The sequence below is a fragment of the Barbus barbus genome (assembly GCF_936440315.1).
Source record: "Barbus barbus genome assembly, chromosome: 41".
Taxonomy (NCBI): Eukaryota; Metazoa; Chordata; class Actinopteri; order Cypriniformes; family Cyprinidae; genus Barbus; species Barbus barbus.
The window spans coordinates 6,989,895-7,009,828 of record NC_136719.1 but is presented as its reverse complement, the minus strand read 5'-3'; the positions used below and the strand labels follow the sequence as shown (position 1 = coordinate 7,009,828).

The 19,934-nt window shown below is 35.7% G+C and overlaps 2 protein-coding genes across 5 annotated transcripts; both read left to right on the top strand.

The window, feature by feature from the left end:
• Window positions 1-187: 187 nt before the first annotated feature.
• Window positions 188-14,306, top strand: LOC306860589 (glucose-6-phosphate 1-dehydrogenase-like; the record flags this gene model as incomplete). Of its 3 annotated transcripts, XM_079402355.1 has the most annotated exons (14): window positions 201-225; window positions 701-733; window positions 1,480-1,598; window positions 6,034-6,071; window positions 6,525-6,633; window positions 6,729-6,946; window positions 9,661-9,819; window positions 9,984-10,109; window positions 10,482-10,575; window positions 11,004-11,190; window positions 11,862-12,097; window positions 12,235-12,311; window positions 12,411-12,503; window positions 12,580-14,306. In XM_079402355.1, 14 exons carry the CDS (start codon window positions 201-203, stop codon window positions 12,668-12,670), a joined length of 1,605 nt encoding a protein of 534 aa, XP_079258481.1. In that variant the 3' UTR covers window positions 12,671-14,306. The 3 variants fall into 3 exon arrangements, with proteins under 3 accessions (XP_079258483.1, XP_079258482.1, XP_079258481.1); XM_079402357.1 differs by lacking the exon at window positions 701-733 and having other exon boundaries at window positions 188-408; XM_079402356.1 differs by lacking the exon at window positions 701-733 and having other exon boundaries at window positions 194-225.
• Window positions 14,307-15,129: 823 nt separating this feature from the next.
• On the top strand, window positions 15,130-18,848 carry LOC306860377 (N-alpha-acetyltransferase 10-like). 2 transcript variants are annotated; one of them, XM_079402045.1, is made up of 8 exons: window positions 15,130-15,315; window positions 16,173-16,271; window positions 16,350-16,408; window positions 16,961-17,006; window positions 17,112-17,227; window positions 17,315-17,359; window positions 17,755-17,839; window positions 18,474-18,848. In XM_079402045.1, exons 1-8 carry the CDS (start codon window positions 15,295-15,297, stop codon window positions 18,675-18,677), a joined length of 675 nt encoding a protein of 224 aa, XP_079258171.1. In that variant the 5' UTR covers window positions 15,130-15,294; the 3' UTR covers window positions 18,678-18,848. The 2 variants fall into 2 exon arrangements, with proteins under 2 accessions (XP_079258171.1, XP_079258172.1); XM_079402046.1 differs by having other exon boundaries at window positions 15,152-15,315; window positions 18,480-18,848.
• The last annotated feature ends 1,086 nt before the right edge of the window (window positions 18,849-19,934 follow it).

Sequence of the window (19,934 nt, the reverse complement as noted above, 5' to 3'; positions counted from 1 at the left end):
ATTTAATACTCATTAGGTATTCCGTATGCGCGCTCTCCATTGGACTGAAGAGCGTTCAGCGTGTACGCCATTGAAGCGTTTAGCTGTCAATCACCGCCATGCGTGGGCTGTTATCCACAAGCCCCTCCCTCCTGCAGTCTGTCCCCGCCCCCGTCGCTTATCCTCAGCGCAGTTGCGCGGTGACGTCATATGCACCAGCAATGATGGGCAGTCGAGCGAGCGCTGGTGAGTTCCTCTCTACACCAATAAAACCACAGAAGCCCGCCGTGTCATTTTAACAGGGAAGGAGGAAACTGTCTTAAAGAATGACACCGTAGTCTGTATTGTTACATTCTTTTTTGAGTCTGTTACAGCTCTTTAGCCGTTAAATCCTGCTAGTTTTGTTTGGTTAAGTAAAGAGCACTGAAAGTAAGTAGCATGATGTCATGCATCGAGTGCGTTTGATTCTGCTGTCTACTAACTTCAGATTTTCCCTTACCAGCTTTACCTTGTAGAAATGGATGTTCAATTTATTCCAGATATCTAAGGCATTTGTTTTGAATGTGATGCACTGCTTAAAATAATTAGCAAGCCAGGCTGAGCCCTGTTAAATAAGGGATTGTGCTAATAACATTATGGTAAGTTCAGAGAGTGGGTCTGACTGTGGGAGGTTGTGTTTGTCACACGAGGTTTCTCTGTGTATCTTTTCTGTATGCCACAGAGAGAGCTCACACTACAGTCCCTAAACACAGTGGTAGGACTATATGTTTGTCATCCCCATTGTGATTTGTCAAATTACTAGACTAGTCAACACTATAGTTGGTGTTGTGTGTCTGTTCCCTAAAGAGTGCAAGTGACTGCATTGGCAAGGAATTATTGCATGTGAAAGAACTTTAACAAATGCATATATTTTTTCTAGACCACTTTCTTTCCAAGTGCCAAGTGTGTCTTTAGAATCAGGAAATGTAGTTGACAGATTTGTTCTGTGGTTGTGTTATTTGTTGATAGTGTTACTTGTTTAATATTCATACTAATGCCTTTGACATTGCACTGTGGGTATGTTGGCAGCTTTAGTAAAAGCTCTTTGGAAAACACCTTTTGAATGTGAATCTACATGCATAATCTTTCAGTAGTGATAGACCAATTTCTTTATTTAGCCGTTTTGAGGTTGGTGACGGCTAATTGACATACACAAGTGTTATTTTTCTGTTTTTGTTGTCATTAAGTTGCATTATGTATATATCAGCATTGTCGTTCATCCTGATGTCTGCTATGTTCCAAAACAAATTTATATATTAACTGCCCTGCCAACATTTTCACTGACCTAATTTATATATAATTTATGTTATTTTAGAAATATTTTTTGCATATATAAAATATTTTTCTTTTAAAAGTTGGTTTTAACTTTTCTTAAACAAAATGAAGTTATATTTAATAGAAATTATATAACTGAGGACAACTCTAGATCTGCGGTTTTATCTTTTTCTGACCTCTTGACAGACAAGATGAGTTTCCCCCTCTCACGCTCTGAAGTGTTTGGGCAGCTGAGGAAAGAGCTACATGATGATGTGGAATTTCACCAGTCTGACGTTCATATCTTTATCATCATGGGTGCTTCGGTGAGTCTTGGTGTATTTAAATATCTCTGTCTCTTCTAATGAGGAGTTGATACAGTCTCATCTGCAGCCATGAATTGTCTCTCATTTTGTACACTTTACATCTACTGACAAACCAAAAATTTGTGCGAGTTCATGTATTTATTTACTGTGACTACATTTACATGCACATCAGTGTTATGATATTAATCTGAAATGGGCAGTGTTCTGTTAAGTACTGAATCATGTGAACACCTCAATCCAATTGCCTGATTCAGTTTAAGACAATATTCTGATCTCCCAAATTCCAATTCCCACTCCTGGAATATCATAAACCTGTTGCATGTAAACGCGTTATTCAGAAAACAGTTACACTTTAGATTAGGGAACACTATTCACTATTAACTAGTTGCTTATTAGCACGCATATTGGTTGCTTATTAGTACTTAAAAAGCACATATTAATGCCTTATTCTGCATGACCATATTCTAGATCACAAAACCCTACCCTATACCTAAACTTAACTACTACAGCTACCTTACTTACTATCAATAAGCAGCAAATTAGGGAAAACTCTTAGTTAATAGTGAATGTGTTATCCAGAATATTTACAGAAAACAGATTATGTGCACACTCCCCACAACTTCCAAGTTTGTAAAGCACATTACAACTGGCATAGGTGCGCATACAGTTTTATCACCGGATTTCATCACACTTTCCATGATTGCATATAGTTTGAGGAATGAGCATTTCCACATTCTAGAATTCTGTCGCCATTCTGTAAACTCTACCATGACGCCTCTCTCCCACCAGTTCTTGCTGCAAAGTTTCATCCCCTCGCTTTTCTTGTTGCTCTAGTTACATATTACTGCATGTTTATTAATGATTGTGCCATGCTTTCCATTTCATAGTGGTGTTGTTGGGATTGTTGGAGGTAAGAAGTGTTAATTGAAATATTGTGAAAACTAGGGATGTAACGATTCACACAACTCACAATGTGATATTATTCACAATACCTATTTGATAATTTTCCCACAGTTTTTTTTTTTTTTTTTTTTTTAACAAAATGAGATTTAAGAGAAATTATAAATGAAAAGTGTGCTTTTATTATTTCTCAGACAAAATGCTATTAACAATTTTTTTTATTTTAGGAACTATTCACCTAAACCGTTTTTGGTTCCCCAAAGAACCTTTTTCTATGGCATTGTTGCAAAGAATCCTCTTTAGAAACCTTTATTTTTAATAGTCGTCATTGAAGTGACTGTCATAAATTGGTCCAATTTGTCCCAAATCATACTAATGTATTGATTTAGATCCTATTTCATATTATTTTTTGTACATGGTATTCCTTTGGTTATACACCTTATAGTTTTACAGCACAGCCTTTTAACTGCTGATCCAATAAAGGAAGCAAATCTCCGATTACTCTGAATTAATAAAACGGCCTTGATGTTATGTACAAGGAAGTACAGCAGAAATTATGCAACCATGAAGGGACATTGCCAGCATAGGGCTTCTTTTTATCATCCAGACAGAACAGGGTGGTTGAGTAATTCAGCGGTTCAGTTCACAGCCCATGAACGCTTAAGGCCTTGAAAGATGTTTGGTGACAGAAGATCTGTGATTGGCTAGACATAATGAAAGACTTATTGTATCTAGAAAGCCTTGATTAGGTTCAGCATGAAAACTTAAACTGTGATGAATTCTGACCAATGTATGCAAAAAGAAAATCATACAAAATATTAAGAATAAAGTGAAAGTGAAGTTTGCGTTATAGTAGTTCAGGCTTTTACACTTCTCAATAGACTGTTTATCTTAACTTTTAGTTGTGAAATTTAAACCCTCTTCCCCTTTTTTTTTTTTTTTTTTTTTTTTTTTTTGGCTAGATTTTCCTTGTTCCTCCTTATTTGTTCAGCTTTTTACTAGTCTGTTTTTACACAACTGCTTTGTGAAACGATCTTTGTTACTGTTGGCTTTTCATGTTCTTATTGTTTGGCTTTTTAAATAGGTGCTAGTGAGCAGGATTATGCAATATCATTCTCTGTCAGCACTTTTCTTTCAGTTGAAGTCAGAGAGAGGTGAAAGAGCTGGCTTGTGTTTGGGATGAGAGTGCAGTCAGAAAGGTGGTGGAGAGAGGGATATGCATGGTCGGGTCCGGGTTGTTGGTTGGCATGGTTTCCATAGGTTTATGGCATAATATTAAGTCCATTCAGAAACCATGTCAAAATGCAGACGCAACATCACCTCATTTGTCTAACCTTGAGCCACTTAGATTGTGCATCGACCCCCAGCCAGCCTGTCACATTACCAAATTTGTACCTAATTTTAAAGAACGTTTGTGAGTACACAAGGGTATTTTCTGACCAAAAAAAAAAATCTGTTATAGAATGCTTCACTTGCATGTGGGGTCTGCACATCAGTTGCCATACTATGACAAAAAAAAACCGTCCTCATTATTATTATTATTATTATTATTATTATTATTATTATTATAATAATAAAAATACATTTTCCACAAATCAGACTAAGTAACAGAATAAAGCTAGGCCTTTAATAATTAGCTTTATTAAAATATGAAGATAAAGGGGAAGGGGAAGTGGTGTGTGGCCAAGTATGGTGACCCATACTCTGAATTTGTGCTCTGCATTTAACCCATCCTAGTGTACACACAGTAGTGAACACACACACGGAGCAGTGGACAGCCAATGCTGCGGTGCCTTGCTCAAGGGTCTCACCTCAGTCGTGGTATTGAGGGTGGAGAGAGTGTTGGTTATTCACTCCCCCACCTACAATCCCTGCCGGACCTGAGACTCGAACCCACAACCTTCGGGTTACAAGTCCAACTCTATCCATTAGGCCACGACTGTCCCAGCACATCTGTAAAGCAGATGTGCTTAAAAAATAAAAAGTGCTTCTAAATGGAATGGACAGGAATATCTCAAAATATTGTCTTGACTTGTACGAAAATATATATTTTATTCTGTGAATGTGAATTGAATTAAACATTTGTGAATTATATAGACTACCATTTTTAAAAGTCGGTTATGCTCACAGAGGCTTCATTTATTTGATCAAAATGTGGTAAATATAAAACAGTAATACTATGAAAATATTATTACAATTTGAAATAACTGTTTTCTATTTGAATACATGTTCAAATATAATTTATTCCTATGATGAAAATCAGAATTTTGAGCATTACTCCAGTCTTCAAAAATTATTCTGAAATGATGATTTGCTGCTCAGGAAACATTCCTATTATTATCAATGTTGAAAACAGTTGTGCTGCTTCATATTTTTTATATATTTGTTTTTTTCCTATTTTTTTTGTAACATTATATGCTCAATTGACATAATTTGTTGTCAGAATACCACAGCCTATTTTTTTTGTGCCAGATTTTTTTTTTCTCCATTATATTGTTTAATTGTAAAAATAAATAAGCTGTTTATTATTTGCTTCTACTGATATCTGGAGAGATGGGACTCTCCCACAATGCCATAATCCAGCCAAGACAAACAGAATAGTGCTGTCTCACCATGCACAGAGTGTTTCTCATGTGTCTGAATGGGTGTGGAGCAGATCTGCTGAGATCGATGACCTTTGCATTGAGGAGATTGAATCACATGGAGCAGGGATGGGTCGACTGTTATTTTAAGCTACATTGTATCTTGTTCTTGTGTATTTTGCATTTATTATTTAGTCATCTTTATAATGAGATGTTTTTTTAGTCGGTGTTCCAGAGAAATTATGGCAGTTCCCTAGGTTTTGATTCCTCTTCAATCACAGTGATTCATGGTGACTTGACTTACAGGCACCATTAAATAGTTTAACAAATGCAGATTTTTTTCCTTTATAGATGTATTTACTATTTGCAGAATTTTTTAGGTAGCCGGTAGCCTTTAAATTTCAAACCTGGAAAAACTACACAACAAAAGCAAAGTCACTTTCAAAATAAATGTACTGTACAGTATGTCAGTAACTTCCTTCTCAACCAAGTGATGGTGTAACTTGATATTGCTAGTTTGTGGCAGGTGATATTAGAGGGGAATTATTATCCTAGGAAGCATTTGGACAAAATTTGTATATACCAGTGCAAACAACATGAATCCTCAGTATTTGTTTTGTGACTTTTAAATGCACATTTGCTGTTTTATTTGGTCAACTATGAATTGGAGAAACTGTTGAATTGGAGAAAGAAAATATAGAATGTATGTGGATACAACAAAGACCAAGGTTACTTCTCAGAACAGTCTCGTCCCTTGTCATTGGATTATTCTATCAGCCACCTTGGCAAACGACAAAGAACTGCGTCAAGAAGCTGATGAAATCCCCTCAAGCTGGCATAATCCTTTGTGGAGAAGTTTTTGCACCAGTATGAAACGCAGTGAACCGCTTTTGTGTAATTCAGCCTATATTAATACATTGTACCGTGATGTAACAAATGTGTTCTTTTTGTAGGGAGATCTGGCGAAGAAGAAAATCTACCCAACTTTGTGGTGAGTACTCTGACATGCTTTCACACATACTACTATTTACTAGTACAGTACAGTTTAACAATTGGATCTGGTGAGAATTTAAACTTCTTTTTTTTTTTTTTTTTTTTTTTTTTTTTTTTTTTTATGCTAACCAAGGCTGCATTTATTTAATAATATTGTAAATAAACAATTTAATATTTGTTAATATTGAATTACAATTATTACTGTTTATTTAGCTTTTTTTTTTTTTATTTGAATATGTTTTTCATTTTTTCAGGGTACACTTTGAATAGAAAGTTCAAAATAAACAACATTTATTTGAAATCAGAATCTTTTGTAAAAATATAAGCTTTTACTGTCAATTTGATCAATTTAGTGTGTTTCTGTTGGATAACAGTATCAATTTCTTTCAGAAAATATAATTGACACCTAAACCTTTGATCGGTGTGAAGTATTACTGTCTGTCTCTTGTAGGTGGTTGTTCAGAGACGGTCTTCTCCCTGAACAGACATATTTTGTGGGATTTGCACGTTCTGATCTGACCGTGGATGCCATACGCGCGGCCTGCATGCCCTACATGAAGGTCACAGCTCAGAGAGTTTCTCCATGTGCATTTGTCTGTTTACTACCCATTTACTGTGTTAAAATGTCTTCTCTTTTTGTCCCCCCTCCATTTAGGTGGCAGATTCTGAGGCAGATCGCCTCACTTCATTCTTCAGCAGAAATTCTTACATCAGCGGGAAGTACGTGGATGAATCCTCTTTCTCTAAACTGAACACTCACCTGCTGTCCCTGCCTGGAGGAGCTGAGGCCAACCGCCTCTTCTACCTGGCCCTGCCGCCCAGCGTCTACCACGACGTCACCAAGAACATCAAGCATCAGTGCATGAGCACCAAGTGAGGAGCAAACTCATGCAGTTGCTTTTAAACTTGCCTCCGTTACTAATGGGCTCAGTGCACAAGATGGTGCCGGTGAGCTCCGGCGACGCGTGTGTGTGCATGCATACTTCCGGTCTTGTGACGTTCGCTTTTACGATAAGGGAAACTTGTATACGAAACTGGGCTAGATAGATATAATTAATGTTTTTCAAATTATATAGCGGATAGTGGTATATCAAAGAAAAGAGAAAACATCCCCCCTACATTATTACGTACCTCTGTGTGGAAATTCATCAAGATAAAACGTGGAGATTGCTTCATTCTTTCTTGATTATGCAGTTTAGCGTCAGTGGTTAGTCATTCTACGGGGATCTCTTCATTCAAACACAAACCACTCAAATCTCCAATACTGTACATTTTTCCAGAGTTGATTTTGTTCTGACTGCTATTTATAAGATAAGGTTTGTGACTGTCAAACGAGACCCTCAGAGATTTGTTTTATTAACTTTATTTGATAACATTATTTATTATTTTAACTACAATTTAACATAGGCTAATGTAATTATGGTAGGTTTGCATTAATTAAAAGATCGGTGTTTGCATTTCCCTGTGTGTTTTTGTTAATATCTGTTTTGTGAAAGATCTGTTGCATAAATCATTATCTGTCTATAAGCAGCGCGATTTTTACACAATTTTTTTTGCATTAATTATCAGATAAAACAAATCTTTAAATTAGTCATGTTTTAGTTGTATTACAGCCCTTTTATTATTAAAAAAATGTTTGATGCAAAGTTAACTGTAAAATATAAAAATATTTTGTTAAAATGATGGAACAAACTGATGTATGCACACAACTGAGAAATGGATATTTATGAAGACCAATTGCAGCCCATGTCTCTCAAGGTCAATATTTCATTAAATTCTGTAATTTGTACATTTACATAATTGGTAAGGGAAAAACACATTGTGGAGCTGTGTACACACACCATGAATTTAACTTTCGTTTCGTGAACTGTATAAGGGATTAGTGTATTTCATTAATTTACAAACATACGTAAGTTTCAAATGCACTGGCTCAGTTAACATTTATAGTATAGGAATAATAGCAGTGTAGATCTTATTTGCATTTGAAGTGATATTATAAATCCTGCAAACATATATAGAAGATTTCTCCAGTTCTCTACACTGGCGTTTAGCACAACCGGAAGTATCTATGAACACACTTGCTAGACCGGAAATCCAAGATGGCGGAGATATGCAACTAGCCCATTTGAAAACGTCACTTTAGAGCTAGTAACGAAGGAACGTTGAGTTGCTTCATTAAAAGCTTATTGTATTATGTATTGCTTAAAAGCGGTGTACTGTGTATGGTAGAGTATTATGAGAGAGAGATTGACTGAGTGATTTACCTGCATCTCATATTCACAATAAAACATAAGTTTGAATTTCCACTGAGGAAAGCGATATATCTTTGTCGTACTATCCTTTCATCTGTTAAGGGTGATTTCCTTTGACAGCGCTGCTCAGTGCTGTTGTTAAAAGTAAAAATAACTTCTTTTTCAGTCTTTTTCGATATAAAAGTCTTAAAGTCTGCTTCCTCGTAAAAACAGTCTCTTGTTGCCATCTAATTGCAGAACAGTGTAACTAAAATCACCATTACAAACACATGCACCCATGGTTTCCTAACACTAAATACTACTATTTATATAAAATATTATTTATTGAATAATATTATTTAATAAACAACAACAATTTTAGTCAAAAGTACAAAGAAAGAGCTCTGATATACAGCATTGAATTTACATAAACGTGAGATTTTGCTCAAACTATTTGCTCTGGAACAAATAATAGATTGAGACCAAAGACTGCCCGTTAGATTTACCCAAAACTAATTCTATCTCATGTTTAACCACTATATAGACATCAGAGCCAGTGGTTAAATCCAGAAGATCTGGTCGAGGTGAGGTGCATGTGTGATGGTGTGGAAATTTCTGCGGGTGATTTACTGACAATGCACAAATTAAAGAATACCGACGCAACATCTCAGTTCCATAATAACCAACATAATCTACCAAGCGCAGCGTAAATTAGCGTAAGGATATGTATGAGTTTGGATAATGTTCTTTTTGCATTCCAAATAAATTAAAACGTGTGGAAAAAAATCCTCTCTCTTTTACCACGTGCTCTGTTCTCTGCGGTGCCTCCTCCTAGCAACAATAATTGCAGCGATTTTAAGTGCAGAATAGTTTAAAATATGCTTTTTGGGGGGCGTAAAATAATGGTGCAAATACCAGAAATTTGACGAATGCAAACAGTAGTAAATCGCATTACGTGATGTGTGATTCATTTCAGTACTCTCCTCCCGTAAATTTTGCGTCTGATGGGGAACTACAAATGCACATTCAATTAGGTCAGGTGCAAAAATAACTGTCCACGCCTTTTCAGCACTAATTCTTCACCAATTAAATCCTGACAGTACCATTTTAATGCCAAAAGACTGTTTGCGCTGGCAAGCTGCTAGTAAATCTGTCCCAATATTGCTAAAACTTGAAAACTGAAAATATTAAAATATTATAAATGTAAATAAATAATCTAATAGTATAAAATACTGCTGGCGAGATTCGAGGTGTAGTTTCTGTTCAGTTTTCTGATTGTCTGTGTATATGAGTTTGCCTTAGCAAAGGCATTTTTCAAGTGCAGCGCATTTTTTTTTTTGTTTGTATGTTTGGTAGAGGCTGGAACAGGATAATCGTGGAGAAGCCTTTTGGACGTGACCTGCAGAGCTCAGAGGAGTTAACCAGTCATCTCTCTTCTCTCTTCACTGAGGACCAGATTTACCGTATAGACCATTACCTGGGCAAAGAGATGGTCCAGAACCTCATGGTTCTCAGGTGCGGCTCTTTCCCTTTCCTGTTGCCTCTATCACCCTTTTTATCCCTGTCTGCCTGCTGCTTTTCACTCGCTGTCACACACAGTTGTCATTTATGCATAATTAAGGGTTAAACTCCACCAAGAATCTCATTAGTCACAGTTTTCTCTCCTATTTTTCTTACAGGTTTGGAAACCGGATATTTGGCCCCATATGGAACCGGGACAGTGTAGCGTGTGTGGTTCTGACCTTCAAAGAGCCATTTGGTACCCAGGGCCGGGGGGGATATTTTGACGATTTTGGTATCATTCGGTTAGTTTTCTTGCTTTAAGATGATTTTTGCATCTGTGACAATAAGATCTTTAAAATATGTTATGAAATTATATTCTACCCAAAACTGAACATCTTTGTTTCATTCAACCTGTATGATTTTCTTCTGTGGAACACAACATTTTTGGTACTTGCACAAAATGTTCCATACAATGAAAGTGCATTGTGTGAAGCACCATAAAAGTAGAAGAAAGTGCAAATAAAAATGCATAATTTCAAAGAGAAAAACAAGTGTAAAAATAGATTGCACTTTCTGTGCATGAGGATTCCCTTCAAAGGCTGTGGGGATTTTGATATTCTAATCAAGCATGATTTGTAAATGAATGAATGTATTCCTCTCTTTTCTCTCTCCAGTGATGTGATGCAGAACCACCTGCTGCAGATGCTCTCTCTGGTTGCCATGGAGAAGCCTGCATCCACCAGCTCTGATGATGTTAGAGATGAGAAGGTAACGAGCCGGTCAGCCAATGAACTGTGTACAGCCGCCCCCTGCAGCACTCTTTTCTGGCACTTATCTGAATGATCCTGAATTTAGCCTTGAGGAGCAAATATATGAAATGTATTCATCCATCTGCCTTACAGTTAACCATTAGCATAAAAGAGTTGGCGGAGTCTATATAAATTAAGGTCTTGGCTCTGAGAATTACACTCCAGGGTAGTGTTCATTTTTGGTTTGTATTATAGAATAATTTATTTTTGTTTTTTTCTGTCTGCTGCAAAGAGTGGTTTTCTATTTTATTTATTTGTGTGTATGTGTGTTCAATCACAGCTTATTGGTTAAAATCCAGAAATGAGTGCTCATGATGCATCCAAGTGAATTGCTTTTGCTGAGATAAATGGGAAATCTCATGTTTTTTGCTCTGTGTTCCTCTACAGGTGAAGGTGCTGAAGTGCATCGAGTCGGTCTCTCTCTCAGATGTGGTCTTGGGTCAGTATGTGGGAGATCCAGATGGAGAAGGAGAGGCTAAACTGGGTTATCTAGATGACAAAACTGTCCCTGAAGGCTCCACTCAGGCTACTTTTGCCACAGCAGTGCTTTATGTAAAGAACGAACGTTGGGATGGTAAGTGATTGCTAATTAGCTCATATTTACAGTCTGGCCAAACATATCAAGTTCAAGCTTTTTTGTCATTCCGCCACATGTGGGGACATGAAGTGGAACGAAATGTCTTGCCTCAAAAGGACATAAGTTTTGACATTAAATGAGAAGCTTTACAAACCCTTTGGTCTTGAAATTGTTTTGTGGCTAAAAATGCTAAATTTAATTTTAGCACATACACTACTGTTCAGAAGTTTATAGTTGGATTTAAAAAAAAATTTTTTTTTTAAGTCTCTTATGCTCATCCTTTGTGATTTTTAAAAATACAGTAAAAACAGCAACATTGTGAAATGTTAATATAATTTAAAACAGCTGTTTTCTATTTGAATACATTTTTAAAATGTATTAATTTCTGTGATTTGTAAATCTGAATTTTCAGTGTCATCACTCCAGTCTTCAGTGTCACACGAGACTTCAGAAATCAATCTAATATGAGATTTCCTTTTTTTTTTCTGTCAATTCAATGCTTCCTTGCTGAATAGAAGTATTAATTTCTTTCATTAACAGCAAAATAACATTTTACTGATTTAAAACTGAACAGCAGTATATACCTGAAATACCCAGTATATGGTCTTTCTCTTCCTGAATGTGTTGATATTTTATCAAACGATTTTATTACCCCTGTCTCTCTCCAGGTGTTCCCTTCATCCTCAGGTGTGGAAAGGCTCTGAATGAGAGGAAGGCAGAGGTGAGGCTGCAGTTCACAGAAGTTCCTGGAGATATCTTTAACTCTCAGTGCAGGAGGAACGAGTTAGTGGTGCGTGTGCAGCCCAACGAGGCCATCTACGCCAAGATGATGAGCAAGAAACCCGGAGTCTATTTCAGCCCTGAAGAGACAGAGCTGGACCTGACCTACCACAGCAGATACAGGGTAAAACACACACCTTTCATCCATTCACACTGTTTCTTTTGTCCTAGTTGGCAACTTTGACTAATAATATGTGGGAAATGACTTACTTCAACCAGAAATCTTTGTAATGTGCTTTTCTCTTTTCTCTCTTTTCAAAGGACGTTAAGCTGCCTGATGCCTACGAACGTCTGATTCTGGATGTCTTTTGTGGCAGCCAAATGCATTTTGTACGAAGGTGCGTTTCTTACTGTGATCTCTACAGTAATGTAAATGCAATATGTTGTTATAATAATTCTGAAACAATCATTTCTGAATTTGACTTATTTCATCAAAGTGATGAGTTGAGGGAAGCCTGGAGAATCTTCACTCCTCTGCTTCATCAGATAGAGAAGGAGAAGACGCCACCCATCAAATACAAATATGGAAGGTAAAACATGCAGTTTATTTATTTTTTGATGAAGTGATGTGTAATATCTCTCACATTTGCTCTGGCTCTCTCATAGCCGTGGTCCTGCAGAGGCTGATGAGCTGGTACAGAAGGTGGGCTTCCGCTACGAGGGTACATACAAATGGGTGAACCCACACAAACTGTGAAAGAAGAGGACGACAGAAATGAGGAGCTTAAGCCTTTTTAAAAAATCAGCCCAAGACGAGTGCCTGAAATAAAAGAGAGAAAAGGGCACTTAAATATTTGAAGATGCACTCTGCATTTAAAGGACCAACTACTTTTAAAAACCACACTTTTTTTTTTTTTTTTGGATGTTATTAATTATAACCAGCTCAATATGATATAATGTTTTATAGGATATTTCTCATTATTTTGTTCTTTCATCGGACTGAACAACATTTACAATTTTTGGTTATTCACTTAAGCATCATGAGATTTTTACTGCGCTGTCATTCCCTTTGTTCTTTATTCTTAAAGAAAAGCATGCCTTCTGTTATGCATTCCTCTTTCAGCAAGCAAAAGTCTTAACATTAAATCCTGCTCAAATTTCAGAAGTGGTGTAAAAGTACAATCTGCTGCTGCAGTGATGATTGTTCATGTATTTTGTTGCAATTTTTGTTTTGATTTTGTAGCAAACTTGTAGAAATCTAAAATGAAATGCTATAATTGGACCACACAAAAGAAAGACGCATACAGGTATTAGGATTCCAGTGCATGTACTGTATGTACATGACATTTAACCATGTCTTAAGGTTCCCACCGATTGGCTTGATGAGCCACAAATGTGTTTAGTCTTATTAAAGCAGATGTATTCTATTCCACATCTCTCTGTAAATGATTGAATAGATGAGCTGTTTGTTCCCTCATTTGGGCATGGTCTCTTTCTGCTCTCTATTGTTTTTGGTGTCAGCACTATATAGACACTGAACCAGTGTCTATTACCAACTTTGTTAGTCTATGTATAGTGAGGGTGAGTTTTTGACAGCACTGAATCTCAACATCCTGTCAGGCTGCCTAAAACAAATGGTTTATTTATCAGTACATTTTGGGAATAACTGCTTTTGTAATGCATTTTTCATTATTATTATTATTATTTTGGCTTCTTCAACATTTGTGAGTTCTTTAACTTTTCTGTAAAAGTTCTGTCCAGTGTTTTCTATTTTAGTATAATAGACTACTTTTACAGTAAAGCATAGCTAAGGTGCCTCACATGTCTCCCATTGCTTTTTTTCATCTGGTCCTTTCATATTCCCTTAATATCTTTGGCTTGTTTCAGTACAGCCGATATTGCAATAAAATTACTGAGTGAGTAGTCTTTGTCCAGGCCTGGAAAAGTCATGGGGATTTCTGTAGTGAATGTAGATTTGACACGCAGTCAGTTTGTTTGTTTATTGGTCTGTATAGAGACTTTTGTACAATTGTTTAAATAAATGTTATCTGTCATGCACATGGAAATCCTATCACGATTTAAAAACACTTATGAAGTAAACATGAAAGACTGGAAGAGTAGTGGAAATTATTTTCAGAAAAAAAACTGTTGGAGCTTTGATATCCATCAAGCTTTTGGGTCATTCTACAGAAACATTTCTACAGAAGTGTCATTCTTTTTCTAACATTTAAACTTGGACCACATTGTTAGAGTACCTTTTGACTTTATGAATACATATAAATGACAGCTTAATTATTATTTTTTTTAATCGTTTTTGTGCAATTATTTAAAGACCACACATACCATTTTTGTCACTGGTGTTACCTTCTTCAGCAATATTAAAGGTTTTTATTAAATGTTATGTCTCATTTTTTTTTTCAGTACATGTCAGTTACAGAAAAATAATGAAAATGCAAGAAATAAGGAGATTGTTTTATTTAATGCGACAGAAAAAAACACAGTAACACCAGTGATGCAACGAATCACCAGTGACACATAAAGCCTGATATACTGATCTTCACTGTTATCCATAAGGAAGGTGACACCAGTGACAATTTCCACGAAAAATGCATTTTACAAAATATCTGCTGAAAGGTATCAAACCGCATGTTGTCAATCATGGTATAATCACTAAATTAAATAATTTAATCCATTTGTATTCAAGTTTTTTACAATTCCCTAACAAAAGAAATTAAATTCCACAATTGTATGCCATTTATATCATATATTTGATAGTTATGAATACATTAAAATAACAAAATACTATTTTACAAAATAAAGCACTTTCCCGCTGTGTGCTTTGAATGCTATATAATTAATTAAAAAACAAATATTGCCACATTGATGGCTCAAGAAGGAGTAATTGTTCAAATAACATATTGCTTAATTTTAAAATATAAAGAAATTGTAACCCTAAAGTGTAATATTTCTGTAAAGGCTAGGAACAGAAAAATGGACGTTTCCATAGAATGACCCTTTAATAAAATGAAATGTATAAAAACAGAATGAAGGCCTGGAAGTATTAATAGTTTTACTCCTTCATAATTTACAATATAAATAATTTATTAAAAACAAGTAACCCTGAATGTAAATCTTTTATAAAACATTTTGTATGTCTAAAACTAAACCTTGGTTTCGTGGCTTTTTCAAGGACTTTTATTATGGTTATCACCGGAAGGACTTTACCATCCGAGCATCCGTCTTCCGGTCATGGGCAACATGGTTGTAGTGGTGTAGCTGTGTCCATCTGCCTGCTTATTCGATTCTATAGAAAAAAAATAGTCTATTTGACAGCTGTATTGACATCGTATATTATATTTATCAAGCAACCCAGAAGGCAAAATGAATATACGCAACGCACGGGTGAGTAAATGAAACTAAAGACAAGATATTGGTGTGTGTGTGTGTCTCAAAACCCATTTTGGGCATCATTGACGCGTTCTGAACGATGGATGTATTAAATATTATTTGTCTTTTCATTATATCTACGTTTTGCTTGACTCATAGACGCTGTGCAGTTTAATAGTTTTAAAAGGGACCGTCACCGGTATCATTTTACAGTCAAACCAAATATAATATAAATATCACAGTTTATTCGCTATACTTTATAAAATGGTAATAAAATATGAAAATAATTAATCTTGATAATGTCAGATAACTTTGATAGAAATGTATGTAATGGTTAAATTTAAGTACACAATTAGATAATGCCAATTTAGGTCAACTAATTACCAAGCAATGCTTAATTTTGTTCAGTCTGTGGTGTAAAAAGGTCACATTAACAATTAAAGAAAGAAAAAAACAACAAAACATGGTCAGGTCAAAGTGTCTGAATAATTTTTGCTCACAAATTATTATCAGTTTTACTATATGAAGATTTTTTTGGGTATAATAGATTTACTTTATTTTGTTATCCTCACTTACATAAATGAACTATAGTGTCCTGCACCCACTAGTAAAAAAATATCAAATATCATATCTGGTGTCTGAATAATTTTTGGTTTGACTGTATATCTTTTTTCTGAGGTACACTTACGTCAGTCAAGCACCAAAACAGTTATAGTTTAGTTATACATGACTATTTTCCAGCTTCTCTCTGAACATTATAATTAAACGATTAGTTTTGGCTAATGTACTTGATGTGAATGATTCAGTTTTACTGCGGGTGGGCAGGTAGAGAACAGCTTGGCTCAATGGTTTTCTCTTTTACGTGTCTCCAGCCAGAGGATCTGATGAACATGCAGCACTGCAACCTGCTGTGTCTTCCAGAGAACTATCAGATGAAGTACTACTTCTACCACGGCCTGTCCTGGCCACAGGTCTGACACTGATCTTTATACAAAAACTGATTAGCATGTGCTGAACTGCTTTACTGAACAGCTGTGTTTGTTTTCCAGCTGTCATACATCGCAGAGGATGAGAATGGGAAGATAGTGGGATATGTTTTGGCTAAAATGTAAGTTTTGTTTTTATTTATTGCTTTCATGTGTGCAATGTCCATAAAACCTCCAAATTGTTTAGTTAAAGGGATACTCTACTCAAAATAGATAATTCTGTCATAATTTACTCACCCTCATGTTGTTCCAAACCTGAATGACTTACATTCTGCTGTGAAACTTTAAGAAGGTATGTTGGTGACCAAACTATTTTGTTTCCATTAACTTACATTGTATGGACAAAACAAAAATCCACTGGAAGTCAATGGAAATCCAAACTGTGTGGTTACCTACACTTTTCAAAATATATCGTTTTATGTTCTACAGAAAAAAAAAAGACTTACAGGTTTGTAATGACATGAGAAGTTTCTTCGTCATTACCTTTATCATTTACATGAAGGTAAATAATGACAGAATTTTCATTTTTGGGTGAACTGTCCCTTTAAGAAAGGTAATTTTGTAAATAATTATAATTAATATAATAATTATGTAAAATTCATAATTATAATGAAATAATACATAACATAAAATAAAGATTATTTTATGTAAATTGCATATTGTAAATTTTACAGGGAGGAGGATCCTGACGACGTGCCTCATGGACACATTACATCACTGGTAGTGTTATTAATCTGAAAACATTTGCTGTTCTTTCTCCTCATTTGTTGTCTTTCACCCTGTCTGCATGTGTATAAATAAATGCACTCCTGTGTGTTAAAACAGGCAGTTAAACGCTCTCACAGGCGTCTTGGACTGGCTCAAAAACTGATGGATCAAGCCAGCAGAGCCATGATTGAGAACTTCAATGCCAAATATGTCTCTTTACATGTCAGGAAGAGGTAGGATATACATATCTCTGTCATTATATCAGGCCTGAGAGATTTTCTGGATTGATTTTCCTGACCGTGTTTCTGTTTGTATTTCAGTAACCGGGCCGCTCTTCACTTGTACTCAAACACACTTAAGTTTCAGTAAGTATCACTTCTTTTTTCCCAGTTCTGTTATATTGTATTGTGAAAGTATATGGACTGTCAGTCAATTATAACTAAATGAATGAATTACAAATTTAATTTCATAAAATGCTAGATGGAGTGTAACACAATGAAATAACTGCAGGTGTCTCTTAACTTTCCCAAGGTGTTTTTAAATTGAAATAAATTAAAACAGAGGGATGAAGACATTGTGTTAATGACCCTTCCAAAGTAGTTCGACTTCAAAAACATCAGTATAATTAAAGTTTTAAATAACTATGAATATGTATCATGATAAATTGGAGAGACATTAAGTGCATTGTGTTCTTTTCTTTATGTTGTGATATTGCGTTGCATCACAGTCATGCCAAATGTTTCCTGATGCTGTATTGTAGGATTAGTGAAGTGGAGCCCAAATATTATGCAGATGGAGAAGATGCTTATGCCATGAAGAGGAATCTCACGCAGATGGCAGATGAGGTACGTGGTGTTGCAATTACATATCATTATTAACTCCTTTAATGAAGATGAATAAACAATTTACCAAATTGTAACCTGAGCCTCTACACCCACTGAACATATGTGGAAGAATTACACAGGCAAAAATCTTTTTTAATCTTTGGTGAAACAAACCACAAATATTCAGTTTGCCTCTTCACGGATTTTCCAACTGTTTGACTAGGACTCTAACAGTAGTCATGATGATCTATGTTGATCTCAGAAGGAGGCTTGTGCCAAGTGGTTTTTAAATACATAATCAAAAATATGTATTTTTATCTTTGATAATTACTGCCCAATTATTGTAGGTAGAAAAGTGTTAGTTACATAAATCTCACATTCACACATCTAAATTTGGTCAGTGCAGTTGAGTCTCACCTTCCACAGATTTTAAATTAAAAAATTAGAGGGGGATAAATTGGGTTGACCGTCAAAAATTAAAAACCTACTGGTAGCTTTTTTTTTTTAAATCCATTTTCTTTATTCTCCAGATTCATTGTTACCAATTAGCTAGTGTACTCGCTCAAAAACACGTTTAATATATTACTCTTACCAGTTTGGTTCCTTATTCAGTGGCGAACACTGGTAGAGATGTTTAAAATCACTTTTCCTGCAGTTGCAGAAGCCAGGAGTTCGTCTGTGGGGCTCAGAGGCTTCACCGTCTCAGGACACATCTGTTACTGGCCTGGTGGAGAAGCTGATGGTGCAGGATGGAGAGAAGGAGGGAGATGGAGACAGCGGAGGAGAGAGTAAAGAAATGAGTGAGGTTAGCGAGGCCACGGAGAGCACAGACGTCAAAGACTCCTCGTCAGACTCGTAACTCACATCTCCGTGTGTTCACACCCATCATATAGGTTTCAAATTGGTTTACAGTGTTTATATGCTCTGATGGTTTTATTTTCAAAATACAAGTAACTGACCTTGTGTAAGCGGTTCACAACTATGAAATTATTTGTGAGGAAATTTGTCAATAAAATTGAAGATTAACATCTTTTGTGGTGGTGTCATCTTGCCAAAAACAACAATTTTTATTTTTTTTGTCAAATGTATGGCTAAGAATAGGTAGTTAGTTTAAACCTTTTTTGGACATTTCTGTTTTAAAAGATAATGAGAATGAATGACCTATTTTACTTATGTAATCTGAGGAGCTAGTAAAAACCTGTTGAAGGAGTCTATCAATACTTTTCCTCTGAAAAATATTCTGTGAAAATACGTTTTTGTCAGAGATTAGTGTTATGTAAACATAGAGATTACCTTGAATGCAAACAGAGTGAAAGCAAAAAATATATATATATTTTAAGATTTTATTGTTGCGGCGCCTTTAAAACTTTTACCGCGCTTTTCCGCGCTCATACTTGAACTTTGGCTTTTCTGTCAACTTCAATATAGTTTTCAACTGCTCCATTCTTCAAAGACAACTCTTTACAAGCTACGTTACATTGCGATATATTAATAAAACAATCTTCGACGAAATGTGTTGCACAAACTGTTAAAGCCAGACTGACATAAACGCATTTTTGGGATCCCTCAGAGCGACGGATGAGAGGCTTAACGTTACCAACAGCCGGAAACAGCACAAGGTTTGGCACACTTTTCCTCATTTTTCTTACTTTGGTGTTTGTGAAGAATAGCATATCCCACTTCATCTTTATCACTGTGACTGGGTTCGCCCAACTTATTGACTACTAAACACAGGCCTTACGAAAACGTGGGTGGCGCCCACTATGTGTTATGTAGTGGGTATTGTTAAATAATGTTACTGACAGGCTCATTGCTGTCAAACTAACATCTTGTCCATGTCTAATTAACCTGGATAATATACTTTTAAATAGGGCGAGATTTCACTGTGGTCCGGCAGAGGGCAGTAAATGTATAATTTTGCATAATCACAATAGTGCTGGGCGTCTTCAACAATTCACATGTCAAGGGCCCTTTGGTGGATATAGATGAGAATGTCTTTTATTGTTCAAAACTGAGAATTGTAAGCCTGGCTTACATGCGTTTAGTGGGGCTACCAAACTGTTTATGTACTGATGACGTAAATTGTAAAGCTTTTAAATATTCATAATTAAATATA

Bases quoted from the DNA above. Each gene is read 5' to 3' on its own strand.
- LOC306860377 (XM_079402045.1), top strand. From the start codon at position 15,295: ATGAATATACGCAACGCACGG. The intron at 15,316-16,172 runs GTGAGTAAATGA...ACGTGTCTCCAG, and splicing joins TGAATATACGCAACGCACGG to CCAGAGGATCTGATGAACAT. The intron at 16,409-16,960 runs GTAAGTTTTGTT...TAAATTTTACAG, and splicing joins GGATATGTTTTGGCTAAAAT to GGAGGAGGATCCTGACGACG.